Source organism: Leucopleurus acutus (genome assembly GCF_964270905.1).
Source record: "Leucopleurus acutus genome assembly, chromosome: 8".
Classification (NCBI taxonomy): Eukaryota; Metazoa; Chordata; class Mammalia; order Artiodactyla; family Delphinidae; genus Leucopleurus; species Leucopleurus acutus.
In genome coordinates, this window is record NC_139151.1 from 64,675,457 (window position 1) to 64,695,811 (window position 20,355).

At 38.3% G+C, this 20,355-nt stretch overlaps 1 protein-coding gene across 3 annotated transcripts in view; it reads right to left on the reverse strand.

Moving 5' to 3' along the window:
* Window positions 1-20,355, reverse strand: part of RNF141 (ring finger protein 141) — a 48,481-nt gene that overhangs the window by 13,616 nt on the left and 14,510 nt on the right. For all 3 annotated transcript variants that reach the window (XM_082844203.1, XM_082844202.1, XM_082844204.1), the window contains 2 exons: window positions 16,786-16,979; window positions 13,765-13,873 (listed from right to left, as the gene is read on the reverse strand). In XM_082844203.1, coding sequence (XP_082700329.1) covers window positions 13,765-13,873; window positions 16,786-16,928 — 252 coding nt within the window. In that variant the 5' untranslated portion in view covers window positions 16,929-16,979. The remainder of the gene's footprint in view (window positions 1-13,764; window positions 13,874-16,785; window positions 16,980-20,355) is intronic.

Genomic DNA, 20,355 nt, shown 5'->3' on the forward strand with positions numbered 1-20,355 from the left:
ACATCCTAGGAAACAGAAGTTTTCAAGTTTGCAAATTACCTAACAAGAGAGCAAGAGTCTGAGCAAATGAATAATATCATGTCCCCTACATTTGTGGGGTTCAAAATATACAATATTATATCATGTGATACTCAAAATAACCTGTAGGGTTGATTAGCCATCATCCTGTTTAGTTGTTGAGGTCAGGCAACTTTCCCAGAATTAAGAAACTAATTTTAGAGATCAGTATTGACAATCCTTTTCATTTTAATTTATTTAAAGAATTTCTTTTTTTTTAAATTAAGGTTCAGTTTTTAAAAATATTTATTTATTTATTCATTTATCATTTATTTTGGCTGTGCCGGGTCTTAGTTGCGGTATACAGGATCTTCGTTGTGGCACGTGGGATCTTTAGTTGCAGCATGCATGTGGGATCTAGTTCCCCGATCAGGGATCAAACCCGGGCCCTCTGCATTGGGAGTGCGGAGCCTTACCCACTGGACCACCAGGGAAGCCCCTATAGAATTTTTTAATTAAAGATTTATTTGAATCCAACAACCACATGCCATTCTACTATAACTGAAACAACAGATTTCCTTCTTGAATATCTTAAGTTCTATTATATACCAAAACTTACAATCTGGAGACATGAGAAAGTGAAGTACAATAGTTAGGTTATATTAAAAAGACATGATTATAGCAACATTTCAATATTTTGAATAAAATAATAATATTTGTAACTAGCATTTATTAATTATTACTTGAGAGGGCAGTAAGAGAAAAAACAGAATCAAGTATGAATCAGATTCCACTGTGAAAATGGTAGAACCATCTCTAGTAATCAGAAAATTCATTAAATTTGGGGAAGGTAAGGTCTCTACAGAGATGCAAATATGTAAGATTCTTTGGAATAAAAGACTATACATGGGGTAGAGAACAAATAAATAGCATTAAAGGTGACAGGAATTTATACAGGCTTACAAAATAAGACTTTCAGAGCTGAGGAAACTGGGCCAGTCTTCCTCTGGAACTGCACAGTTCAGAAATTAGGGAATAATTCATATAAACTTAGTATTTAATAGCAAAGCTCATCAAACTTCAATTTTTTAAACTGAAGTATAGTTGATGTACAATATAAATTACAGGTATACAATATAGTGATTCACAATTTTTAAAGGTTATACTCCATTTATAGTTATTATATTAGCTATATTCCCTGTGTTGTACAATATATTCTTGTAGCTTATTTTATACCTCATAGTTTGTACCTCTTAATCCCCTCCCTTTATATTGCCCCTACCTACCCACCCCTGCCACTGGTAACCACTAGTTTGTTCTCTATATCCGTGAGTCTTCTTTTTTGTTATATTCGCTACAAACTGTTATTATTATAATCATACAATTCACATAATATTTATCAAGTACCCATTATGTGGGTGTTACACGTACTATGTGCACTGCTCTAGGCAGTGGTGACATAGTGTGTAAAAATCAGACAAAAATCCCTGTCTTCATGGAGGTTACACTATAGGTAGGAGAGACAGACAAATAAAATACAGATTAGATAAGATGGAAATAAGTGCTATGGAGAATATTAAACAGAGGAGAGAAAATGCTGAAAGGCTACAGGGAAGGCCTCACAGAGTAGGTGACATTTAGGAACTAAAGAGGTGCACGAATCAGTCATATGGATATCTGGGGGAAAGAGCATTCCAGGATGACAGTCAAGTGCAAAGGCAGAAGTGAATCTGGCAAGGAGCCAAGCGTGGCTGGAACAGAATGAGAGAGAGAGGAGTGGTTGAAGACAAGGTTAGGGAGTGAGGTGGGGACAGAATGTATAGAACTTTGCTGTTCATAGTAATGACTTTGGTTTTTACTCCAAGGGCATGGCAAGTCACTGGAGGGTTTTGAGCCAAGGAGTAATAAGATCTAATTTCATTTCAGATTATGAGTGGAATAGACTGGTTATTGTGCTGAGACTAGACATAATGGGGACAAGGGCAGAAGCAGGGAGACGAGTTAGAAGGCTATTGGAATAATCCCAGTGAGAGATGACGGTTGCTAGGAATAAGGTGATAGTAATGACAATGGTAAGAGTTGGTCACATTCTGAATATATTTTGAAGAGAAACCTGACAGGATTCACTCATACACTGACTGTGGGGTGGGTATAAGAGAAAAAGAGAAGTCAAGGATGACTCCAAGGTGTTGGTCTAAGTAAAAAGATGGATGAAAATAAAATAATTCATGAAGCTTCTTAACAGCCACCTTAGTCCATAATTTTAATTAATCCATTAATTTTTCTAATATTATTTCCACAAAATATTCCATTTAAACATTATTTAGATTATATTTTTATAATGTTTGAGTATAACCGCCACAGCAGATAGCAGATACTCAGGATAAGGTCTTACTGTAAATTGGCTTTCAGTTGCTTAAGATTAAGAAATATAAAATTTCAGTCTACTATCAGCTTTTTTTTTTTTTTTTTTTTTTTTTTGCAGTACGCGGGACTCTCACTGTTGTGGCCTCTCCCGTTGCAGAGCACAGGCTCCGGTCGCGCAGGCTCAGCGGCCATGGCTCATGGGCCTAGCCGCTCCGTGGCATGTGGGATCTTCCCGGACGGGGGCACGAACCCGCGTCCCCTGCATCGGCAGGCGGACTCTCAACCACTACGCCACCAGGGAAGCCCTACTATCAGCTTTTTATACTGGACTTTAACTCTTTTTTTCTAATGTTAACACTGACTTCTCATAGAGTCTTTCAAAAAGAAACTAAGAAATGCAAATAAAACATTTCTTTAGATCTAAAATCAAGAAAAATTATACAAATGAAAGGTCTGATTGCCTATGTTTTTAATACTTTTGTTTTTCTAACTTAGAATCTTATTTTAAGGATGATGTTTAATCACCATAAAGATACAATGGTTAGAGATACTGAGGCAAAAAAAATTTTTTTTGACTAATAGCAAAATCAAACATTAATTCTGTGTTTGCCAAAGAAGAGCAACAGAAAACTAAGGGATCAGAAATCTGCTACATTCATATTCCTACAGTTTTCTACAATTTCTACTGGGCCCTTCAATGTGAGCTGAGTAATTTATAAAACAAAGATGGAGAATGTAATTTAGGTACTATACTATATCAATACACAAGGAAAGCTTCAACCTATCCCAGTCATTTAAAATGAGAATATTTCTTCAACAGATTTTTGTTCACTCAACATATATTGAGTTCTTACCAGGTACTAAGCATTACAGGCTGTAAGAGATACAAGGATGAATCTAGACAGAGTTCCTGCTCTCAGGAGCTTAATATCTTCTAGGGAAACTAAGAACCTAAACAAATAATTTTAGTCATAACATAAAATTTAATCATGAAGTATAAATAAAGTGCTTTTGGAGTTTAGAAGAGCCAAAAGAATTTCTTTAGGTTAACTTTATGGATGAGATGGTATTTGAGGTGGACCTTTAAGGAGACCTCAAATTTAGACATGCAGAAATAAAAGATGTGGCAGAAACTACTGGCTGATTATCCAAATGCCATTCCCACTTTTTACTGTGCCAGTAGTGCCCTAATTTTGTTTTGGTGACTACCACTCCCTGAAATGACTCAGGAGTCAATCCTTGTTAGTCTCATCTAAATCAATCACAGTAATCACATCCCCTCTGCCAGTGTAGGTGTAAGAAGGGGAATGTGAGCTAATATTGACCCAATGAGTTTGAAAGAGGGATCTGCTAGGTCTTTGAATTAACCAATCGAGGAGGTACTTTATATTAGGGTTTCTTGATAAGTGAGAAAATAAATACTGTTTTTGTTTAAACTGGTGGAATAGGGTTTTTTTGTGACTTGTATCTGATGGCAATTTAAACAACAGAGGAATGGACATTCTAGATGAGGGAACTCAGTGAGCAGAGGCATCGAGATAGGAAAGTAACAGCTATACAGCCTTAAATTAGTTAAGCCTGGTGACTGCAAAAGGGGATAGTGGTAAAACAGAAAAGATAGCTTGGAGCCATATTGTAGAGGGCCTCAAATGCCAGGTCAAAGAGTTGGGACTATTTTGAAGCCAAGGAAGAATTGCTGAGGAATTTTAAACAGAAAAGTGATCTGATGAGAGCTGTGCTTTAGAAAGGTTATTCTCACAGCATCATAAATTAGAACTGAGGTGGAGTCAAGATGGCGGTGTAGGAAGACATGGGGTTAGCGTCTCCCCACAACTAGGGCGACTGCCAGCCAATGGTGGGAGACTCTGACGCCCAAGGAGATGTGAGGAACCCCAAAGTGAATTGGTAGGACGTATGGGGGACTGAGGCAGGAGGACAAGTGGAGGCCAGACAGGATCGGTGCCCCTGAGGCCAGGGAGATCAGGAGAGGCAGGCGGGAGGGACTCTCTGAGAAGAGTGGGAAAGGAGTGGGGGGTAATTGCCCTGCCCATTCGGGCCCGGGGAGGCTGATGAGGTCCCAGGCAGATCCCCTGCCCTCAAAATCCCCTCCAGGCCACATGGGTCCTTGGAGGTACAGGAGGGAGGCCAGAGGAGACCGGAGGAGAGGAGAAGAGGGCGTTTGCCCCACCCATTTGAGCCCAGGAAGCCTGCTGGGCTCCCAGGTGAGGTCTGCTGCCCTCTGAGACCAGGGGTGGGGGGCACACCTGGGCCCCTTCTGTTCCTTGAGCCTAAGCTCCACCCCCCCACAGCCCACAGGGCCTTTTCCAGCCCTGTGGGTCCTGAGCATTGTCCCTGCCCACCACCCAAACCTCACCAATGTTTAGGCCCCACCCTCCACAGCCAAGGCCTCCCCCCACCCTTTTTTTTTTCTTTTCCTCCCTCCTCTTTTTTACTATTGTGGTACTGATGTACCTTCTGGTTGTTGATTCATCTATATTTTCATTTTTATATTCTTCCTAGCATATCTGTTAGTTTCCTAGTCTAATTTTATTTTTTACTTTGTTATTGTTCTTTTTTTGTTTTGCCACCCCAGGTGGCTGGCAGGATCTTGGTTCATGAGCCTGGGGTCAGGCTGAAGCTCCTGTGGTGGGAACTCCAAATCTGAACCACTGGCTAACAGAGAACCTCAGACCCCAGGGAATATTCATCGGAGCAAGGTCTCATGGAGTTCCTCATCTCGGCAGCAAGACCCAGCTCTAGCCAATAGCCTATAAACCCCAGTGTTGGAAGACTCAGGCCAAACAACCAGTAAGACAGGAATACAACCCCACTCATTAAAAAAAAAAAAAAAAAAATGAGATGGCAAAAAAACATGTCACAGTGCTCGCTTTGGCAGCACATATACTAAAATTGGAATGATACAGAGAACATTAGCATGGCCCCTGCGCAAGGATGACACGCAAATTCGTAAAGCGTTCCGTATTTTTACATATGTATATGTATAGCTGATTCACTTTGTTATAAAGCAGAAACTAACACACCATTGTAAAGCAATGATACTCCAATAAAGATGTTAAAAAAAATATGTCACAGATGAAGGAGCAAGGAAAAAAGCTACAAGACCAAATAAATGAACAGGAAATAGGTAATTTACCTGAAAAAGAATTCACAGTAATGATAATAAAGATGATCCAGAATCTTGGAAATAGAATGGAGGCACGGATTGAGAAAATACAAGAAATGTTCAACAAAGATCTAGAAGAATTAAAGAAAAACAAACACAGATGAACAACACAATAACTGAAATGAAAAATACTAGAAGGAATCAATAACAGAATAACTGAGGGAGAAGAACGAGTAAGTGAGCTGGAAGACAAAATGGTGGAAGTAACTGCCAAGGAGCAGAATAAAGGAAAAAGAATGAAAAGAATTGAAGGCAATCTCAGAGACCTCTGGGACAACATTAAATGCACCAACATTCGAAGTATAGGGGTCCCAGAAGAAGAAGAGAAAAAGAAAGGGTCTGAGAAAATATTTGAAGAGATTATGGTTGAAAACTTCCCTAACATGGGAAAGGAAACAGTCATCCAAGTCCAGGAAGCCTAGAGAGTCCCATACAGGATAAACCCTAGGAAAAACAGACCAAGACACATATTAATCAAACTAACAAAAATTAAATTCAAAGAAAAAATATTAAAAGCAGCGAAGGAAAAACAAAAAATAACATACAAAGGAGTCCCCATAAGGTTATCAGCTGATTTTTCAGCAGAAACTCTGCAGGCCAGAAAGGAGTGGAAGGATATACTTAAAGTGATGAAAGAGAAACACCTACAATTAAGATTACTCTACCCAGAAGGATCTGATTCAGATTAGATGAAGAAATCAAAAGCTTTTTCAGACAAGCAAAAGCTAAAGAGAATTCAGCATCACCAAACCACCTTTACAACAAATGCTAAAGAAACTTCTCTAAGCAGGAAACACAAGAGAAGAAAAAGACTCACAAAAACAAACCCAAAACAATTAAGAAAATGGTAATAGGAACATGCATGTCGACAACCTTTAATGTAAATGGATTCAATGCCCCAACCAAAAGACACAGACTGGCTGAATGGATACAAAAACAAGACCCATATATATGTTGTCTACAAGAGACCCACTTCAGACCTAGGGATACATACAGACTGAAAGTGAAGGGATGGAAAAAGATATTCCATGCAAATGGAAATCAAAAGAAAGCTGGAGTAGCAATACTCGTATCAGATAAAATAGACTTTAAAATAAAGACTGTTACAAGAGATAAGGACACTACATAATGATCAAGGGATCAATCCAAGAAAAAAATGTAACAATTATAAATATTTATGCACCCAACACAGGAGTACCTCAATACATAAGGCAAATGCTAAAACAACCATAAAAGGGGAAATCGACAGTAACACAATAACAGTAGGGGACTTTAACACCCCACTTACACCAATGGACAGATCATCTAAACAGCAAATAAATAAGGAAACACAAGCTTTAAATGACACAATAGACCAGATAGATTTAATTGATATTTATAGAACATTCCATCTGCAAGTGGCAGAATACACTTTCTTCCCAAGTGCACATGGAACATTCTCCAGGACAGATCACATTTTGGGCCACAAATCAAGCCTCAGAAAATTTAAGAAAACTGAAATCATATCAAGCATCTTTTCTGACCACAACACTATGAGGTTGGAAATCAATTACAGGAAAAAAACTGTAAAAAACACAAATACATGGAGGCTAAACAGTGAGATACTAAATAACCAAGAGGTCACTGAAGAAATCCAAGAAGAAATTTAAAAAATACATAGAAACAAATGACAATGAAAACACGACGCCCCAAAACCTATGGGATGCAGCAAAAGCAGTTCTAAGAAATTGCTAAATTTATAACAATTCAATCTCACCTCAAGAAACAAGAAAAATCTCAAATAAACAATCTAACCCTACACTTAAAACAACTAGAGAAAGAATAACAAAGAAAACCCAAAGTCAGTAGAAGGAAAGAAATCATAAATATCAGAGCAGAAATAAATGAAATAAAAATGAAGAAAACAATAGCAAAGATCAATAAAACTAAAAGCTGGTTTTTTGAGAAGATGAACAAAACTGATAAACCCTTAGTTAGACTCATCAAGAAAAAAAGGGAGAGGACGCAAATCAATAAAATTAGAAATGAAAAAGGAAAAAATCACAACTGACACTGCAGAAATACAAAGGACTATAAGAGACTACTACGAACAACTATGTGCCAATAAAATGGACAACCATGAAGAAATGGACAAATTCTTGGAAAGTTACAATTTTCCAAGACTGAAGCAGGAAGAAATAGAAAATATAAACAGACCAATCACAAGCACTGAAATTGAAACTGTGATTAAAAATCTTCCAATAGGGCTTCCCTGGTGGCGCAGTGGTTGAGAGTCTGCCTGCCGATGCAGGGGACACGGGTTCGTGCCCTGGTCCAGGAAGATCCCACATGCCGCGGAGTGGCTGGGCCTGTGAGCCATGGTCACTGAGCCTGTGCGTCCAGAGCCTGTGCTCCGCGACGGGAGAGGCCACAGCAGTGAGAGGCCTGCGTACCCCCCCCCACACACACACAAATCTTCCAATAAACAAAAGCCCAGGACCAGAGGGATTCACCGGTGAATTCTATCAGACACTTAGAGAAGAGCTAACACCTATCCTTCTCAAACTCTTCCAAAATATAGCAGAAGGAGGAACACTCCCAAACTCATTCTATGAGGCCACCATCACCCTAATACCAAAACTAGACAAAGATGTCACAAAAAAAGAAAACTACAGGCCAATATCACTGATGAACATAGATGCAAAAATCCTCAACAAGATACTAGCAAACAGAATCCAACAACACATTATAAGGATCCTACACCAAGATCAAGTGGGATTTATCCCAGGGATGCAAGGATTCTTCAATATATGCAAATCAATCAATGTAATACACCACATTAACAGATTAAGTAATAAAAACCATATGATAATCTCAATAGATGCAGGAAAAGCTTTCAACAAAATTCAACACCCATTTATGATAAAAACCCTCCAGAAAATGAGCATAGAAGGAACTTACCTCAACATAATAAAGGCCATACATGACAAACCCACAGCCAACATCGCTCCCAAATGTGAAAAAATGAAACCATTTCCTCTAAGATCAGGAACAAGACAAGGTTGCCCATTCTCACTGCTACTATTCAACATCGTTTAGGAAGTCCTAGCCACAGCAGTCAGAGAAGAAAAAGAAATAAAAGGAATACAAATTGGAAAAGAAGAAGTAAAACTGTCACTGTTTGCAGATGACATGACACTATACATAGAAAATCCTAAAGATGCCACCAGAAAACTACTAGAATTAATCAATGAATTTGCTAAGGTTGCAGGATACAAAATCAATGCACAGAAATCTCTGGTATTCTTATACACCGACAATGAAAAATCAGAAAGAGAAATTAAGGAAACACTCCCATTTACCACTGCAACAAAAATAAAATACCTAGGAATAAAGCTGCCTAAGGAGGTGAAAGACTTGTACTCAGAAAACTATAAAACACTGATGAAAGAAATCAAAGATGACATAAACAGATGGAGGAATACACCATGTTCTTGGATTGGAAGAATCAATAATGTGAAAATGGCTATACTACCCAAAGCAATCTACAGATTCAATGCAATCCCTAACAAACCACCAATGGCATTCTTCACAGAATTAGAACAAAAAATTTTACAATTCGTATGGAAACACAAAAGACCCCAAATAGCCAAAGCAATCTTGAGAAAGAAAAACGGAGTTGGAGGAATCAGGCTTCCAGATTTCAAACTATACCACAAAGCTACAGTAATCAAGACAGTATGGTAGTGGCACAAAACCAGAAATATAGATCAATGGTACAAGATAGAATGCCCAGAGATAAACCCATGCACATATGGGCACCTAATTTACGACAAGGAGGCAAGAACATACAGTGGAGAAAAGACAGCCTCTTCAATAAGTGGTGCTGGGAAAACTGGACAGCTACATGTAAAAGAATGAAATTAGAGGGCTTCCCTGGTGGCGCAGTGGTTGATAGTCTGCCTGCTGATGCAGGGGACATGGGTTCGTGCCCCGGTCTGGGAAGATCCCACATGCCGCGGAGCAGCTGGGTCCGTGAGCCATGGCCGCTGAGCTTGTGCATCCGGAGCCTGTGCTCCGCAGCAGGAGAGGCCACAACAGTGAGAGGCCCACGTACAGAAGAAAAAAAAAAAAAAAAAAGAATGAAATTAGAAGAATACTACCTAACACCATACACAAAAATAAACTCCAAATGGATTAAAGCCTTAAATGTAAGACCAGACACTATAAACCTCTTGGAGGAAAACATAGGAAAAACACTCTTTGACATAAGCCACAGCAAGATCTTTTTTGACCCACCTCCTAGAGTAATGGAAATAAAAACAAAAATAAACAAATGGGACTTAATTAACCTTAAAGCTTTTGCACAGCAAAGGAAACCATAAACAAGACAAAAAGACAACACTCAGAATGGGACAAAATATTTGCCAATGAAACAACAAAGGATTAATCTCCAAAATATACAAACAGCTCATGGAGCTCAATATCAAAAAAACAAACAATCCAGTTAAAAAATGGGCAGAAGACCTAAAGAGACATTTCACCAAGGCAGACATACAGATAGCCAAGAGGCACATGAAAAGATGCTCAACATCACTAATTACTAGAGAAATGCAAATCAAAACTACAATGAGGTTTCACCTCACGGGGGGGGGGGGGGGGGGGGGGGGGGGGGGTCAGAATGGCCATTATCAAAAAATCTAGAAACAATAAATGCTGAAAAGGGTGTGATGAAAAGGGAACCTTCCTGCACTGTTGGTGGGAATGTAAATTGATACAACCACTATGGAAAACAGTATGGAGGTTCCTTAAAAAGCTAAAACTAGAACTACCATGTGACCCAGCAATCCCACTACTGAGCATGTACCCTGAGAAAACCATAATTCAAAAAGAGACATGGGGGCTTCCCTGGTGGCACAGAGGTTGAGAGTCCGCCTGCCGATGCAGGGGACACGGGTTCGTGCCCTGGTCTGGTAAGATCCCACGTGCCGCAGAGCGGCTGGGCCTGTGAGCCGGGGCCGCTGAGCCTGCGCGTCCGGAGCCTGTGCTCCGCAACGGGAGAGGCCACAACAGTGAGAGGCCTGCGTGCCACAACAGGGAGAGGCCTGCGTACCGCAAAAAAAAAAAAAAAAAAAAAGAGACATGTACCATAATGTTCACTGCAGCTCTATTTACAATAGCCAGGACATGGAATCAACCTAAATGTCCATTGATAGATGAATGGATAAAGAAGATGTGGCACATATATACAATGGAATATTACTCAGCCATAAAAAGAAATGAAATTGAGTTATTTGTAGTGAGGTGGATGGACCTAGAGTCTGTCATACAGAATGAAATAAGTCAGAAAGAGAAAAACAAATACCATATGCTGCGCATATATATGGAATCTAAAAAAAAAAAGGTACTGATGAACCTAGTTGCAGGGCAGGAATAAAGAGGTAGACACAGAACATGGACTTGAGGAAATGGGGTGGGAGAGTGAAGCTGGGGCGAAGAGAGAGTAGCATCAACATATATACACTACTGAATGTAAAATAGTTGGCTGGTGGGAAGCAGCAGCATAGCAGAGGGAGATCGGCTCGGTGCTTTGTGATGACCTATGGGGGTGGGATAGGGAGGATGGGAGGGAGGCTCAAGAGGAAGGGGATATGGGACATGTGTATGCATATGGCTGATTTGCTTTGTTGTGCAACAGAAACAGTATTGTGAAGCAATTATACTCCAATAAAGATCTATTAAAAAATAATAAATAAATAAATTGGAATTAGGAGAAGAGTCTGAAGGCGTGGAGATTAATCACTGAATCTAAAGTAATCTGGATGAGAAGAAAGAGGGGCCTGAGCATTAGTTACAGTCTCCTTGAGAGTGTGAACTTTGTGTTACAAGTAAACTCAAGTGAAACCTAGTAGAGATAAAACTGAAAAGATCAGCTGGATGGTTACTGTGGAAGAGAGAGCAAGAAAAGGAGAAAGAATGCACAGTTCTCAGAAATGACCTTTGTCACTAGAGTTCTTATAAATTCACCCATGTGTCCTCTGAAGTTGACTTTCAAATAGTCCTGAAAGATTATGTGCAGTGTAAACTCAAAGATGATGGGAGTACTGTATGGGATTTACTTAGTCTATTTGAATGGTTTTACATGTTTTAAGCACAGTTCTTCATTTCTTCTTCATTTACCTTATTCCTTTGCAAATTCAAAAGTTGCAGATTCCCAAAGTTCTTTTGGGAGTATGCATATTTATAACACTGTAAAAAACCGCTTATGAACGTAATATAAATATAATATAAACCCCAAAACAAACAGAAAATGGAAAAATATGTGTTTGGTATACAGTTTTTAAAAAAATAAATTATTTATTTGTTTTTTATTTTTGGCTGTGTTGGGTCTTTGTTGCTGCGTGCAGGCCTTCTCTGGTTGCAGTGAGCAAGGGCTACTCTTCGTTGTGGTGCGTGGGCTTCTCCTTGTGGTGGCTTCTCTTATTGTGGAGCACGGGCTCTAGGCGTGCGGGCTTCAGTGGTTGTGGTGTACGGGCTGTAGAGCACAGCCTCAGTAGTTGTGGTGCACGGGCTTAGCTGCTCTGCGGCATGTGGGATCTTTCTGGACCAGGGCTCAAACCCATGTCCCCTGCACTGGCAGGGGGTTCTTAACCACTGCGCCACCAGGGAAGCCCTGGTATACAGTTTTTGAGCCCAGTAATCTAAGTATAAATAACAAAATGTGATCTTGGATCAAGCTGTATTTCAGTGTGTATTCTGTTACTATGATTTGTGACATATTATACACTATATAAAGTTACACTGCTACCCACACCACACTGTATCACATTAACTACCTCTGTCATGAATAATGCAAAAAATTTTTGAATGATGGTTCTCTGGCAGCTGTTAAGTGCTTTTTAACATTTGAACTTAAAAAAAATCAATAAGCAAATGTTCAGTGTTGATAAACCCAGCTGAGTGGTATTAAACTATACTATATATTTTCTCTAAATCAACTGTAAACTTTAACAGGCGCCATTCAACTTCAGGCACGTAGCCAAGTCTGGAATTAAGATCTCTCTGTCTTTGTTCCTCTAATCCTTTTTAAAGTTCTTTTATTACTTAAATAATTAGACCTTCAAATTCGATCAACTAAACACAATCAATCCTACTCCACTTATAGCATAGTAGTGGCAATCAACCCACTGGGGAAATGTGACATATTATTTGGGTAACATGCAGGGTCCATGATACAAAAGAAAAAAATCTCCTTACCCAGGAGTTCTTCATGGATTGATCAGGAGTTGAAATAAAGGCATTCATGAATGCCCAACTTATTGTTTATATGCATATGGATGATTTTATTGTGTTTTAGAGCAAGGGTTGGGATAGGAGGAAGCTTAATAAAATTCATGCCTTTAATTTCACCAAAAGTTCTATGGCCTCAAAAAGGTTAAGAACCACATATTCTAATCTACCCATTAGTGGATGAGGCTTCCTAATACTCTATGACAGCTGCCATCATATTTTTTAGCACAGTTGATATACTCTATTATCTAAAATTTAAAGATGAACTAAGAGACACTTAATTTTTAAGAAGTCATTTTAGAGCTAAGTAGGGTGTTACTTTAGGATTCCACAGTCAGTTAAATTCCAAAAAGAGAGGTACAAGATAAGGATGAACGTTTACTACCACTTTCCTTGATTATAAAAACCTCTTCTGGGGCTTCCCTGGTGGTGCAATGGTTAAGAATCCGCCTGCCAATGCAGGGGACACAGGTTCAATACCTGGTCTGGGAAGATCCCACATGCCATGAAGCAACTAAGCCCGTATGCCACAACTACTGAGCCCGCATGCTGCAACTGCTGAAGCCCGAGTGCCTAGAGCCGGTGCTCCACAGCAGGAGAGGCCACCACAGTTAGAAGCCCTTGCACTGCAACAAAGAGTGGCCCCTGCTTGCCGCAACTAGAGAAAGCCTGCATGCAGCTACAAAGACCCAACACAGCCAAAAATAAATAAATTAAATTAAAAAATAAATCTCTGCTATATGGCAATTATACAAGCAGTGAAATTCAAACAGTTAACCTGGAAGGCAAAAATAGTATCAAAACTGTTTTATATGGTTTTACAAATAAATGTTAATAACAACCAAATTATAAACATTTATTTCCACTGTATTATATTATACAATTAAATGTGGTTCTAACCAGCAAAATAGTTTAAGCTCAGAGTTGGAAATCTCTATCACTCTCACCTTGGTACAGACTACTCGTACAACCACTTTCCAAAAGGCAGAGGAATCAGACCCAGGTTGTACCTCAAAGAGAAGATGTTTTTCCTGGCCAGAAGCCACTTTAGCAGTTCTGAAAAGAGGTAAACACATTCGTTAATTTTATGAAAAGTCATGTAAAATAATGGAGCTACGAAACCAGATTCAAGGAAGTTTAAGACAGAGGAGGAAATGTGAAGAAAACACAGAAAGACAAATAACAATAATGGTAATTGTAATAATTAGATTTTTAAAATACAGGGATAGAGAATGTTTTGACTACAAACATACAATTTAATTTTCAAGGTGGAAAGCATAGTGGAATGATATTTATAAATCTATTTTTTTCATATCTATATCTCAATGGTCTTTAAATTTCTAACAAAGACAGCTAGGAAAAACGTGCAAGGAATCAGGTACTTAAAGAAAAAATTTAGCTGGTTTCATTTATCCATATTTTGACTAGTGCCTCAGATGTATATAAAGTGTGAAAAAATCTTGATCTTGGTTGAGTCCTTCCTTAAGCAACAACACTTATATACCTCTTTGAAGACAATTTTTACAGATAATTTGAAACTGGATAAGGCAAATGATTTTGAGACGCTTATGTAACTTTACTGTCCTCCTCTAGCAGAGTAATTCTGATTTAGAAAGCAACAGGATACTAACATAAAAAATATAACACTTTTTAGGATAACTCAATATCGTGCATCAATGCCAATTTAAATCAGTTCAAAGACATAAGTATTGCAGCTCCCTTTTATCATTACTCACATTTCTCTCTGAGCACCAGTGGGGATATCACAGTCAGAACTAAGAAACTTACAGCTAAATAAATTGAGGCCATTGAAAATTAAGTAACTAGCCCTAGGTAACAAAGTCTGCCAGTGAAAGTAGTACTGCCAGTTCCCAGTTCTGTTTTCTAGCTATCAAACCATGCGTCTTTTGCGTAGGTTTAACTTTATAGTTCTCAGACAGCACTGAACTTGTGAAATTCCAACTCTGACCCAGGGGAATTGGTTTTAAGAAGCAAATCCAGTCAGAAACATTCTGTGCTAATAAATAAAAGGGAGATACTCTTTTACCATCACCTCTATATTACACAGTAAGCTTAGCCTGAGGATGTTTTCATAGGACACATTTTATCCAGTATCTTTAGGCCAAAAAACAAAATTTCATATAAGAGACTAGGTTTTTTTGTATGTAAGTTCTAAGACTCTAAAGGGATGGCAAATGTCATTGATTACTCTTCAAAAAAGTTGACACAATAAACATAAAAATTCCACTCTTATGATACTATTAAATTCTCAATCGAATTTTATTCCTTAAGAACACAGTCTCAGAAGTAATGCCTCAAATGCTACCATTTGGATGATCTTTAAAAAAAAAAAAAAGAACAAAGTAAAATGCTAGAGTTTTAAAAACCATGACTACATTTTTATTATAAAAGATCAGACAATACACAAATATACACAGTAAAGGGTAAAATCTCCCTTCTCTGCTCCCCTTTTCCATCACCTCCCCAGAGAGCTGTGCATATCTTTCCAGTTCATTTTCTATGCATTTATATATATATATCTACACAGGATCCATCCACATATCCATACAGGGCTTCTTTTTGGTTTGTCTGTTTTTAATGAGTGAAATCCAGTGTTCTTAAAAGAAATGATCTTCTAAGATAACTTTTAAGAGTTAAGAATGCTTTATTCTTCATGACTGGCTAATAACAGGACACTCCAGCCATGTCCATAAAAAGACTGCATTTCCTTCTCTTTATCTAATGTGTTCTAAATGGCCAAGTATAATATGTCTCTTATCCAATACAGTTATTGCAAAGCTTAAGGAGTACATTCATGTATTTTACCCTAAACTATTAATAGTGACTATAATATAAATTTATATATACTAAGTGGTTCCAAACTGCTTGGTGATTTTGTTTGGCCTTTTTGGGGTTTAAGGAGAGGTAATATGGGATAGTGGAAAGATCTTCAGACTTGGGGAAAGCTGGATCTGCCATCGATACTTAGGTAATCACTTTAGGCCTCAGTTAAAATGTCAGACTGTCAGCAGAGTGCCTTGCACATACTATAGGCTCAGTGAACGTTAGCTAAGTTGAATAGACTAAAGAAAGAACCTTTAAGATCTCATTTAAAAGGCAATGCCAATAAGTTATAACTATACCCCCAGGGAGACAGAAGATACATATACAAAGAGAGTCGGATATGGGTGCTGCTAGAGGAAGACTTAATAGAAAGAAGTGACATCTGCTCTCCTGTCACTAAGGGAGAACACACAAACAAAAATGGAATATTTTAAAAGTATAACAATCTGGGGTCATCCAGGGACAGAGCTCGGTATATTTTAATAGCTTCTATACAGATCAGTATAAAAATTGATTTAATAAAGAATAATTCACAAAGAGAAGGCTGTTCTATTGGATGTGCTAAGGAGGCAGAGAAGTTTATACTCCATCTTAGAAACCTATTCAAGAGTTAAGTAGAGATGTAAACATGATAGCTAATTAGAAAATATTTATAAACAAAATATCTTGTTCTTCAGTGATGACAAATGAATTATTACCATATATATATATTTCTCTGGCAAAATAATGGTTCAATGAACAAACACAGAAGATTTATTTATTAACTAGATGAATTGGTTGATATTCAGAAACCTGAAGTGCCCTTTGACTATCCTAGGCGCCTTTCTCTAGATGACTAACTGGTATATTCTCTTCTGTTATGCACCTCCTTCACTGCTTTCAAACAAGGGTCAATTTACATGCCTGTGGTCAAAATTCAGTTTTAAGTTCCTTCTGTTCTTTTAGTCCTATGACATATTTTTAGATAGCTACATAGAAAGTCTTACAGTACTCAATAAATATTTGCTAACTGCTGCTGAAAACATTCTCTTACCAACCAATACGTGTGGTTATCTCTCAGACAGTCATAACACTGGGGCAATATGTCAGGGGGAGAAAATAAAATGAAAAAGAGCAAGTCTTACACATCATTAAGTTCTGCTACTCTTCCAAGAAATTCTTCATAAGTTAAGGAGCCACTTTCTCGAACCAATGTGACATGTTTTGCTACTTTTTCTGGTAACTTGTTAAGAACCAGCTGCGTCTGATCCGAAATTTGCTGTCCCATGATGAAATGATGTCTTATGAAATCCAAAAAGAGTGTTGCTTCACATCGTTTCTGTCAAATATACATAAAAGTTACTTTTACATGTAATATAAAAATGGCAACATACCCATCCCTTCAAGAAAATAAAGCAAAACAGGAATACTTTTAAGTGAGATCTCAACAGACTTACATGAGTCTAAGGTGGAATTTATTTAAACAACTATATTTTAAAGTAAAGATTTACAGTTCTATTTTTTAAAGATCATACAGGTAAATGAGAATACAGGATTCATTTATCTTATTGGGAGGGTGAATTCCTATAATTTTGCCAAGTTAAAAACCATTACACACACACACAGAGGCATTTAAGTGAGTGTATTTAATAGGAAGTTTGTTTACCTCACATAATTTTCCTAAGAACATTTCCTGACTGTTTACCATGTCAGGCTCCAAACTAAGGGCTTTCATATATTATCTCATTTATCTCTTACAATAACCCTAAGAGGTAGGCATTATTATATTCCTAGTTGACAGATACGGAAATAGAGTTGAGTGACTTATCTGAAGTTAAACAGCTGGGGACTTCCCTGGTGGTGCAGTGGTTAAGAATCCGCCTGCCAATGCAGGAGACACGGGTTCGATCCCTGGTCCAGGAAGATCCCACATGCCAAGGAGCAACTAAGTCTGTACGCCACAACTACTGAGCCTGCATGCCACAACTACTGAGTCCATGCACTGCAACTACTGAAGCTTGCGCACTCTAGGGGCCGGGGACTGCAACTACTGAAGTCTGCACGCCTAGAGCCCGTACTGTGCAACAAGAGAAGCCACTGCGATGAGAAGACCACGCACCACGACGAAGAGTGGTGCTCGCCACAACTAGAGAAAGCCCACGCGCAGCAACGAAGACCCAACACAGCCCCCAAAAAAACGTTAGACAGTTGGTAGCACTTCCCTGGTGGCGCAGTGGTTAAGAATCCGCTTGCCAATGCAGGGAGCCCTGGTCTGGGAAGATCCCACATGCCGCGGAGCAACTAAGCCTGTGTGCCACAACTACTGAGCCTGTGCTCTAGAGTTGGCAAGCCACAACTACTGAGACCTGCGTGCCACAACTACTGAAGTCCATGCACCTAGAGCCCGTGCTCCGCAACAAGAGAAGCCACCACAATGAGAAGCCTGTGCACCGCAACAAAGAGTAGCCCCTGCTCGCCGCAACTAGAAGGAAAGCCCATGCACAGCAGTGAAGACCCAACACAGCCAAAACTAAATAATAAATTTATATGAAAAACAAACAGTTGGTAAATGGTTGAAGTGAAATTTGAACTCATGTTTTTTAGATTCTAGTGCTTATATTCTTTAACGCTATGATATACTGTGATGTATAATCATGATATAAATAGATCAGCTAAAAAATTTATTGTAGAATTACTTTATTTATAAATGTACAACTTAATTTTAATTGTAAAATATATGTAAATTAAACAGACTTTTTAGCTAATTCAACTATGTTACATTTTCTGCTTAGAAAAAAAAGTGCTTTTGCTTTTTAACTCCTCTAGGTATTTATTTATTTATTTATTTATTTTGCGGTACGCAGGCCTCTCACTGTTGTGGCCTCTCCCATTGCGGAGCACAGTTTCCGGACGCGCAGGCTCAGTGGCCATGGCTCACGGGCCTAGCCGCTCTGCAGCATGTGGGATCTTCCCGGACCGGGGCACGAACCCGTGTCCCCTGCATCGGCAGGCGGACTCTCAACCACTGTGCCACCAGGGAAGCCCGGTATTTATTTTTTAATTAATTAATTATTTTTGGCTGCATTGGGTCTTTGTTGCTGCATGCAAGCTTTCTCTAGTTGCGGCGAGTGGGGGCTACTCTTCGTTGCAGTGCATGCGTTTCTCATTGTGGTGGCTTCTCTTGTTGTGGAGCACGGGTTCTAGGCACGCAGGCTTCAGCAGTCGTGGCACGCAAGCTCAGTAGTTGTGGCTCATGAGCTCTAGAGCGCAGGTTCAAGAGCTGTGGCACACGGGCTTAGGTGCTCCAGGGCATGTGGGATCTTCCCAGGCGAGGGCTTGAACCCATGTCACCCGCACTGGCAGGCGGATTCTTAACCACTGTGTCACCAGGGAAGTCCCTCCTCTAGGTATTTTTAATTTCGAATTTATATAACTTGTTTTCTAAATATGAAGGTGATATTTTAGTTAAAAGGCTGGATCACTACTTTAATAATCTACTATCAATGTAGATCAATAAGTTACTGAATTGACTTAAAATTTAATCACAAAACATTTATTTAATAATCACTCTAAAGTCTTGAAGGATATAATTCTATGTATTGTGGCTAGAGAAGAGTTGGATGTGTTTATTCTCGACAGTTTTTTCTCCTTTGGTAAATAATGATTTATCAAAATATTAAGCACGGAGATACGGTTAAAATAGAAAATAAGATAAATTTTTAGTATTTATGTATCCTGATATATTCTACAGCTGAATAAGGAAATCCCAATTCAATACGAATACCACTACTAATAATAGTAAAATCAACTAATATTCGTTCACCACTTCTACTGTGTAACACAATCTTCTAAGTACTTTATATGTATTCATGAATTTAGTCATTTAAATCCTCATGATAACCATTTCACAGATGAAGAAACAAGATAGCTAAGGAAACAAGCACAGAGAGGTTAATTAATAACGCCACAAAGCTAATATTAGACTTTTTAAAAAAAGATAAAGTTAGAAAAAGAAAAAAGCATTAAAATTAAAAAGAATCTGATCCTCCCCCCTCCTATAAGAAATTCCATTTTATTTACATGTCAAAGACTATCATTTTACTTCACCTGAATTAACACTCATATCATATAAAGCAGGTGAAACAGTAACAATTTATAGTAAAAATTTTGTCAGGAAACCTGCTTTATCATTTAATCAAAAAAATGAAAAGTTATAACTCTAAAATATAAAATATATAACTTTAACATATAAAATCATTTACAATAAGAGTTCTCAGTAACCATAAATATGCAAATTTTGCTTTGTATTCAAATTTAATGTGTTATATTTGAGGTTTATTCTTTTAGTCACATTAAATATAGGAAAAGTACAACTGTTCTAAAGAGAAAAACTCAACAATTACTGTTTTGAATCTGAGCCTATTTGGCAATGATAAATATGTATTACAGAGATAAATGAAAGGAAGTTGTTGAGGAAGATCCAGGCCACTAAGAAAACATCTCTGAAGGCAAAATTATATACTTTAAATATAGCCAAATGGATTCATAGCAATCGTATTCAAAGAGAAACAAAGATTTTAGCTTAGAGGAGGTCTCTAGAGTACTCAACATCAGTAATTTCTGGATTTCATAGTCTAATAAAGTCTCAAAGCACCATGGTGTTGCACATTTATTTCTATTCTAAGTAAGGATAGTTTCCAAAAATAAATGAAAAA